Here is a 10,286-nt window from a genome sequence, read left to right as displayed (position 1 = left end):
TTTTTTCAGATCGGATAATCTAGCTGAAATATCTTGGGTGGAAGTTCCTGTGCCCACCCCACCACCTCCACCATTTTTTTCCAATTCGTTTAATAATAAACATAACCCGCATCCTCCGCTTCATGCTCCTTTGACTATCCATACACCTCTTATTCATTCATGTTCTCCGCTTCCGCCTCCGAATTCTCCGGTTCCAACACCATTACCATCACCATTACCATCACCATTACCGTCTCCTACATTCCCTTCAACTCCAACCAAATACCATTCTCTCCAAAATTTGACCGTTCCACCTTCGTCCTACGCGTTGATCCCACCACCCACTCCCCCTACCTTGCACCATTCTCCCCCTTTTAAACGTCCGCTTTCACCTGGGAAAAAGTCAGCTCATGGGTCGTCCAATTCCCTTCGACCTCGACCTGTGTCACCCAAAACATCGCCTGTGTCTCCAGGAGACGTTCCTCATACATCATTACATGAAGATCTGGAATCTCCGCTGGAAGACCCATCCTCTTCATCTGACTGGCCAGCATTATCACCACCACCCACTCCTCCACCTCCACCCATTTCGGATCCCATGCAGTCTCCCTGGTTGGCAGCAATCAGGGTCCCCCCATCTCGCACCATGAAGAAAGATAACAGACTTTCAGATTTATATGGCAGTTACAAGTCTCCTTACGAAAGAGAATTGGGATCTGCGAAGGCCTCTCATGAAGAGCTAAATGTATCAGCGTCTGATGCTGGAAGCTCTAAAAGCCATAACTCATCACAGCTTAGTAATGTGCAGACGGCATCTACAGCATCAACTGCTGTCGATAATTCAAGGCTTCCAACAGCTGGAGATACACTAAGCAATCGATCAGGGCATTCACACACCCATGAATGTCGGCGTCATTCACTTCACAAGCACTGTTCGAAGTCTAATTGCTCTCATGAATCAACAGGATGTATTGTGCATCTTGAAAACCACAGCTCTGCTCAGTCTAGTGGCCTGGTACGTAGCCGTAGCTTGCCAAGACACCGCACAAGAGTACAACCAAGCTCGTACTTATATGACAGCCATCCGGGGCTTCTAACTCCAAGTGCGAAACAAAGAAAATCATTCTTAGGAGGATGGCATGAAGACTATCATGATGAAGATAGTCAAGATGCTACCATATGTTTCCCATGTGTGTCAAGTAAATCCAGATCTTTATCGAAGACAAACGTTAACATTACCCGGCGTGAGCACCAACATCAGGCAGACAGAAGAAGAGAATCGCATACTGCATCCCATGCTTGCCCTCATCAAACACACCATCACTGCAATCAACATAATCATAATCACTGCTGTCAGCGACGTCATGCACGTGTACATTCAAGTTTTGAACTAAGAAGTTGATGGCATCAGACGTAGGGAATTTTAAATTTCGTAGTTACAAAGAATAGTGTTCTATTTTTGTTGGATCGAATTAGTGTAATCAATCCAGCGTTGTTTTAGTGTCACAACCTGCCATAATTGTCTAAAAAATGTGCATATGCAATTAAGTGATGGAAGGATAGTTGCTTACATCACAGGAACTGATTTAGAGGAACTGAAGTATTAACTATAGAAGTTTAAGTGGAGGTGAATTTTTCAGTATTATACCGGATATAAAGGATGGTTAGAGTATACAGAATATTTTGGGATAACTGGATAGCTCAATATTATACCATTCAGTAATTTACAGACGAATTAAAGTTATGAAGAAAATGCTGTAATGATACCTACGCAACCCCTAAGTGATAGAAGCGTAAAAAAAGCTGCACAGTACTGAAGCAGAAAAGTAAAACTTCACGATCATTTCTTCGTTTTCAATACCAAGGTTGATGGTTGTAAGAGGTAACATGATTTGAGAGAATGGTATGAAAGTTCTTTTATCAACCTTTCAGTAATTTCACTATCAGAGGTGCTAGTTGTAATTAGTATGTATGCCCATACACATAATTAAGCATGTTGGTATTGGCCGTCATAGTTTTTCTCAGAAAAACCCGTGATAAATTGGTTATCAACAATGAACCTGTGCTCGATAGGCAACTATTATATGGTTAATAAGATTTTCACTTGTTGGTATATAATTGACCTAATTTATAGTAATTGTTTAAAATTTCCTTCTTGTGACAATGCTCTTAGTTATTGTACTGGATCAAGTTTATCATCTAGTGACCAATTAATTTTTCTTTTTTAATTTTTTTATCAGAAAAACTGAAAGGGAGTATACAATATCTAAAATACTGAATGTTTAATTAAAAATTTCCATCATAGTAAAACATGTTACTAAACAAATAAAATAATTATTCTACAATAATTGGAGTTAAATGCCAGAAATTAATTATTCTAAAGCTATGAACTAATGCCAAAAGTCGTACTATCTTAAATTTTTATGAGTACGGTATAATGAATGAAAATAATAGCAAAATAGTATTTTAACTTTACTTGCTCTGGAATAAATTCTTTTATAATTCTGGTGCTTGTTCATTTCACCATCACTATAGAGACGAGTACCGGTATATTTTATTACACACATCTTGAGTAAGGTTTAGGGACTTGAGGAACAGGCTGTTCATTTTATAGTCGAATCTTGTTGGTTATAGTGATCGGTTTCAGTTTGAGTTGGTTTAAAAAAAATCGGAATAAGGAGGCGGCCTTTCACAAAGCTGTTCCATTTGACCTTGATAACGCTGTGGTGTAATTAGAAATTACCTGGCTTTCAATTACATTAGTAGGACATGAAACATAAAAGGCCTATAAATATTTCCAATCACCTAAAAGAAAGTCTTCGTCTTTGGTGTGCTATCATTCATCTTTTGATAAATGTTAGGGAGCAGAAACTCTTTCGAATGATTGCATAGTTGTCCATGGAGATTGGATGAAGATATATTATATCACCGTGTAGGCACTATGTCAATTTGATATACTGCATATATGTTTGCATCTCCTCTCTGAGGAGTTAAATTAAAAAAAAAAAAATTGTAACTACTTGCTGTGACTGAATCTGATTGCCATTCGCCTTTCGTTCTTTTTTTTTTTTCAAAATAAAATTTATTTTATTCTGCAATGATTATTAGTTATGTAATCTCTACATTTATAATTTATAATTTTTCCGTCATAATAAAACTGCCAAACCTCCACCTTTTTTATCCTCCCGATGCATTTGATGGGTTTTGCTGTATATATATATATATATATATATATATATATATATATATATATATATATATATATATGTGTGTGTGTATATATATATATATATATATATATATATATATATATATATATATATATATATATATATATATATATATATATTATTAAATGAAGACATTCAAGTTCCCCGTTGGGGTTCGAGCACACCAGCTTTTCGTGAGGCTGGGTTTATCGTAAATCGTAACACCACTAAGATTGGCAAGATCTTACTTCCGTTTATGTGCAGTGCAAAAATTAAGCGGAATTATTCGCTCCTTATATATCTGGACGATGAATTGCACCGTGTTGAAAGGTAACAATCATTTCAATGATGCTCCATGCTGTTCATGAACATTTCAGATTATGAACTTTGGTATTGCAATGCTGTAATTCAATCTTGGAAAGCGATTTATTTTATGAATTTGATAGATTGTGATTCCTGTTTTAGAAACTTGCCATTCAAGTAAAATGCATTTTAGTTTGCTCTGATGCCAGCTTCAGTATTTTTTAGCTACATATTACAGTGAACGATTTATAATACAGTTGTGGGAATATTCAGCTGAAAGGTTCTAACATTTGAGATAGAAACCGTATAAAATTGCCAGAATTCGTCTTTACAAATACATTACTTTTGAATTAGAATTTTACCTCTCAGTTATCAAGATTGATTTGTATTTAAGATATTTTACTTGAAAAAAAATGTAAGTTTTGAACTTCAATTATCATCAATTTCTGTTTTCGAATTTCAATGGATTTCTCATAGAAGTCTAAATATCTCTTTAATTGAGGTAATAGAAACTTGTAATTCCCAGTTTTGAAAATGTGAAGGTTCCTGTGGAGGAATTTGGATCGCTGCCTAAGGTAGGCATGTAAGACAAAGTAACAATGTTGAATAAAAATTTTCCAAATTATCCATGTATTATAAATTTTTTTTTTTGGGAGGGGGGCGGGGGGGGGGGGAGGGTTGAATTTCAAGGTGATAGGAAGTACTATTAATATTAACAATGTTATTGGAAACGCCAGACTAGAGGTTTAAAAACTTAATATTTTATGCAATTGTGACAGTGAAAAAAAAATTATATCAAATCTCACCACTCGTAAGTATGTCACAACAGTTTTATATCATCTAAATGTATCTCAAAAATAATATATTAGAAAGAGAGAGAGAGAGAGAGAGAGAGAGAGAGAGAGAGAGAGAGAGAGAGAGAGAGAGAGAGAGAGAGAGAAGGACGAAGAAGAATGCCGGTCATAAATCACGTGATTCATGGTGATTTCTCTCTCCTGATTCCCAAGATCTTGATGGATACGCTTTTTTTGCCTCCCCACTGATGCTCCTCATTGCATCCCCACTGAATGTTCTTGTGGCAAAGTTTCTCTTGGGTTATAAGGGATGACAGACGGGGATCCATTTGTATAACCACGAATCGACGGCAAGTCACAGCAGTAACCTTAGGTCCTTTTGCTCCAATTTCCTCTGGAGATTGTGCTGTGCTCAGGTGTTATTATGGTGTTTTCTTTCCCTTCCTATTCGTTTTGTTACTCTTTTTTTCCGAGTTCCAGGACATCTCGTATTTTCATTTTGTCTTCAACTTGGATAGAAGCTTTGCAGAATTCCTGTAGGATAGATGGAAAGTGGATTAGAAGAAAAGGAAGGATTGGTCCGGTTCAGAGCTTCAGCGTTGCCTCAAGGAAATAAATACCCTCTATTTCGTGTTATGTGTTCACTTTCATCTAATGAATTACTTTCTTTTGACTTAGCATTCTTTGTTTCTAGAATTAGTTCAGTGAACAAAGATATGTATATTTTGGTAAAGAAATTTAAACAATCTTCCTCTTCATATATGTACTTAAGGATTAGCTATCTGAGAGTAGTGTCTGATAGCTATTGTGATGCGCTCGGTGGAGTTGTTAACCCCATCACTTTGATTTTGGTTGAAGGTCAAGTTTATAATCTACGTAGAAATGTATTATATTATAGTAATATATTTTAAACCATAAGGCCTTGCGGAGCCCAGTTAAAAGTTTGGTTAACTAAACCTCTTGTGGAATGCAAAGACCATGCCAAAACCATCTCCATCTACCCCTAACCATGATCTCATCCACATATGGTACTTAATTAATCTCTCTTATAGATTTTTTCTAATCCTGTCTGGTCATTAAACCACCAGTATTCTTCTGAGGGCTTCGTTCTTAAATGTACAATTTTTTTTTGGCTATTGTTTCACTGATATACCATGACTCATGTGCATATTGTAACACTGATCTCACTAAACTGATATATAGCCTGATTTCTATATGTAATTTGTCAACAATTGGGAGGTTAAAGTGGCACCCCTGTCAGAAGTAATATGGTCATGGATACCAAATCTTTGTATCCACCCTGTTAGTAAGATGGATGTACAAGAGGCAGATGTAGCAGTTTGTATGGAGATGGCTTCAAGCTAAGGAGTGGAGCAGTCAATGACAATAAACGTAATGGTGTTCAACATTGATATGAATGTGGGCAAAATGACGCTGAGGTTGAGGAATGGTGCCCATTCCTGAATCTGTGTGTTGATGTACTTTTGAAGTTTGGCATGCAGCACAGGTGCGGACCCAATCCGTAGCATTCTTAGTGATGCCATGCCAAATGAACTTCATCTTCAGTAGCCGTGCAGTAGATGGGTACGAGGGATGTGAGGGGCCAAGTATCCATTGTCGTGGGCTACCAGTACTGACGTTATGGAGGAGGGTGTCGTTGGAGTCATCGAGGGCAACGTCTTTCCAAAGGAGTGATGTGCAGGATGTCCTGCAGGCTTGGTACTCTGGATCTTTTTGGGGGGGCTCCTGCCAAGGTGTTGCAATCCAATCCCAGCTGAATGGAGACCAATGCGATTCGACAGGGCATCGGCAACAGGATTTGTTTTCCTAGGGACGTGTTGAATGATGCAGTCATGGCAAAGAGATGTACGAGTAGACTGGCAGACCAGGCATCAGAGTTTTGAATGAAGGCATGCACCAGGGGCATGTGATCCATGTGAATAACCAAGGTCATAACCTTTAAGAAGCGGTGAAAGTGACGGACAGCCAAATGCACCGCCAGCAATTTGCAGTCGTAGTTAGAGTAGCCGAATTCTGCTTTGAACAGTTTTTTACTGAAGAAGGGCAATGAGCCGTTGACCACCTGCTCGAGTACTGCACCAATAGAGACGTCACTGGCATCAGTGGTGAAGTGACTGGCCATAAGGGCATTGACTTTGGTCGTCAGGTCCTTCATGGGCAAGGTATCGACATCGGGGATGGTGGCATATACAGGTTAGGGTAGGCGTCGTACCCAAGGGGACACGAAGTAGATTCACTTACAGAGGAAAGCCGTCTGCAGCAGGTTGCAAGTGAGTGATACTGGTCATTTCCCTTAGGGAGAGTGAAGCCTTTTGGTCCCCCAATGGTTGTTCTGAGAGCTGAAAAAGCTTGGTTATACGGGTGGCTGGCAAAGGTGAGTATTGCTTCAGGATGTATGTTTTGAGGGTGCATACTCTAATGGGGTGTTCCCTTGCTCCCAAAGCCAATCGCAGATTTCCGGGAAAGTATCCTCAGTGATTGCTGCGAGGACATTGTTTGCTTTGCTGCTTGAGCAAGTCATGCCCTTGATGCGAAACTGAACTTCGTCACGATAAAACCAGGCAAAAGCTTCTCTACTGTCGAAGGGCGGCAGTTTCATTGATGCGGTGTGGATAGAAGAGTCAGTCACTGTTGAGTAGGAAGGTGACAGACATTGATCACTTAGTGAATCATCAATGTTGGAGGATGATAAGGGTCTTAACAGAAAGGTGATATAGACGTGACTGTGTTTTTTCTATATATCTTAAGACCAATCTCCTTTGAAATTTCATGCATTCTGGTAAGCAAGCATTGTAAATCCTGTGTTGTTCTGCTAATAAGGACAGCATCATAAGCATACTCTAGGTCCACTAATTTATTATCAATCCAGTCCAATCCTTCTCCACCATCCCCAACTGTTTTATGCATCACAAAATTCATTAGAAGGATAAACAACATAGATGACAACACATTCCCTTGGAGTATTCCGCTGATCACTGGAAATTCATCTGATAAGACTTCACTAAAATTAACTTTGCACTTGCTATGTTCATGAACAGCCTTAATCAAATTTACATATTTAACAAGAATTGCATAACAATGCAGAACTACCCACAAAATTGGCCGGTGCACACTATCAAAGGCTTTTTCATAGTCCAAAAATGCAATCAAAAGTGGATTTTTATATTCTACACAATGTTGTACATGTCTTAAAATGAAAATTTGGTCAGTACAACTTCTAACTTTTCTAAATCCTGCTGATTCATCTCTAAGCTTTTCATCAATTTTTCTCTCTAGTCTCTTTAGAGTAGCCTAAGCATACTATATATTTTCGGGACAACTGACGTAAGTGTGATGCCTCTGTAATTGTAGCAATCAGTCAGGTCTTTTTTCTTTTGCCATTTTCATCAACATTCCTAGGTCCCATTCATCAAGGTTTCCTCTTTATGCCACATTCTGCAAAGTAATATATATATATATATATATATATATATATATATATATATATATATATATATATATATATATATATATATATATATATATATATATATATATATATATATATGTAAATGAATAGATAAACAAATAAAGAACTAAAAGAGGGTGGTGCCAAGTTCAATCTTTTGGTTTATTAACAAGTCCTTAGGGGTGAGATTGTTAGCCAAACACTTTTCTATTAACCTGAGCGTAGCCTATCTAGATATACATATACAAATTGATGGAGTTGGGAGTGATGTTCCAAGATCTGAACCACTTATATGGTACTCAACGTCCCCTCCCTCATTTACTCGGGTGGCAGTGTCTTGGTTTAGTGGGGTCTATCAATCTGTGACGGGGATTTAATTTGGAAGTCTATCTGAGTTTATACAGTGGTTAAAAGATTTATATGTCAGGGATATGTGTTGTTCTTCTCTAGAACCAATCTAGGGTAAACGATTTAATGTTAAACACACACACACACACACACACACACACATATATATATATATATATATATATATATATATATATATATATATGTGTGTGTGTGTGTGTGTGTGTGTGTGTATGTGTGTGTGTAGCTTTATATTTTATTAGTTAGGTCTGTTGATCTAGTGATAGAGTACGGGGGTGTTGGTCTGTCAGTATAATAACCAAAGTGATGGAGGACTATTTTTCTAACAACTTCATCCCAATTCTTCTTGGGCTACAAAACATATGTTTACTTACAGGCCACAAAATGAATGTTTAAGATTCTAAATATCAAAACATTTTGTATTTCCTCTTTCACTCACGCAAATTCATTTCCTTATTCTTTAGCTCTTCTTGCGTTTCTCTAATCTTTTATCTCAATAATAATTATTGTACTTTCTCTCTGGTTTGCAAGATTGTGCTCGTCTTCATCCCGTGAATTCAGTAAGTGATTTTGCATAACGGACTCTCAGCTATTTTGGGGAAGAAATTTCCTCCTCGGAAAGAGGGAAACACGGCCTCATGTGTTCCCCAATTTTACCTTGCATTTCTCCTTACTTTTTGGCCAAATTATGGTAGAATATGATGCCTCTGTTTTTTTTTTTTTTTTTTTTTTTTTTCAAAGTTATTGTAATGCTGGAAAAGATTTAAGAATTGTTGATATGAAATGAAATGTTGGAACGAAGACGTGGGAAAACTAGAAAATGTTTAAAAGGAATAATGATGAAAGCCAAAGGTATTTGGTTGGAAGACGAGTAGTGGTAAATGGAAGAACTCAAATTAGTTTTAGAAATGGAATGTCAAGACAAAAGAAAATACTGAAACTGGGTATCAGAGCTTTGAAATAAAAAAAAAAAAAAAAAACACATATTGAAGCATAGCAAATTTACTCTTTTCGAAGCTTTGAATGCATTGATTTTAGAAGTAAGAGTAATTTGGGAAAAATTCTATAAAATTAGAATAAATTTTAAACAAACCACTATGGTTATTTAACGAGACGTATTTTTGTTGAAGATAGAAGCATGAATAAGAAAAATACCCTACATACCAAAGAGATGAATATCTCTCTCTCTCTCTCTCTCTCTCTCTCTCTCTCTCTCTCTCTCTCTCTCTCTCTCTCTGTCTTTTGTTCTATCATGTACTAATGACCAAAGTTCCACTTCATTGTGAATGGTTAACAGCTTTTGCCGTAGTCTAGGAAAAGGAATGGGGCTAATAACTTCACTCCTAAAGACTTGTTGATATATCAAAAGGTTGAACTCCTCTTATGTCACTTCCTTTAAAGGAAAAGATTTATGGTTGTATATTAAATATACATACAGACATATTAAATAATCATACACATATATATATATGTATATATATATGTATGTACAGTATATATATTTATATTTATTTATGTTTATTTATTTGAATATATATACATATAAATACACACAGATATATATATATATATATATATATATATATATATATATATATAATATATATATATATATATATATATATATATATATATATATATATATATATATATATATATATGTATGTATGTATGTCCCTGTCTGAATCAAGATATCTTAACCGGATGAAAGGGTTTGTATTGCCATGATCAGCAAAGCTATATAATCAGGGCCACCTTCCTCCATAGTAAGCTGGAATCAGACAAATGAGCACCGAATCCGAGTGTTGCTGTTCTCGACTCGCGATTACTAGGTCCAAAGATCAATGCGCTTATTCTGCATTTCAGTCCACCCATCTGTAATTGGAACTATTATGCGATATATCCTTCCAGAAATCTTGAACAAAAATTAAGAGTGGATTGTTGAAATTCGTTCAACATCATGTGACGGCTAAGTTATTCCAATTCCAATTAGTAGGTGGGCCAAGACACCAGCCACCCGTTGAGATACTACCTCTAGAATTATAGGGAACTTTGACTGGCCAGACTGTACTACAATGGATGCTTCTCTTTGTTTACGGCTCATATTTCCTTTAACCAGCCATACAGTACTACAATGGATCCCTCTCTTTGGTTACGGTTTTT

At 36.7% G+C, this 10,286-nt stretch overlaps 1 protein-coding gene across 2 annotated transcripts in view; it reads left to right on the top strand.

Moving 5' to 3' along the window:
* LOC137630097 (uncharacterized) overlaps positions 1-2,484 on the top strand; it is a 331,962-nt gene extending 329,478 nt beyond the window's left edge. For both annotated transcript variants that reach the window (XM_068361575.1, XM_068361576.1), the window contains one exon: positions 10-2,484. In XM_068361575.1, the coding sequence (XP_068217676.1) occupies positions 10-1,381 (1,372 nt within the window). In that variant the 3' untranslated portion in view covers positions 1,382-2,484. The remainder of the gene's footprint in view (positions 1-9) is intronic.
* Positions 2,485-10,286: the final 7,802 nt, after the last annotated feature.

Source organism: Palaemon carinicauda, chromosome 38, assembly GCF_036898095.1.
Source record: "Palaemon carinicauda isolate YSFRI2023 chromosome 38, ASM3689809v2, whole genome shotgun sequence".
NCBI lineage: Eukaryota > Metazoa > Arthropoda > Malacostraca > Decapoda > Palaemonidae > Palaemon > Palaemon carinicauda.
Note: the sequence above shows the minus strand (reverse complement) of the source record. Positions and strands in the feature narration are given on the sequence as shown.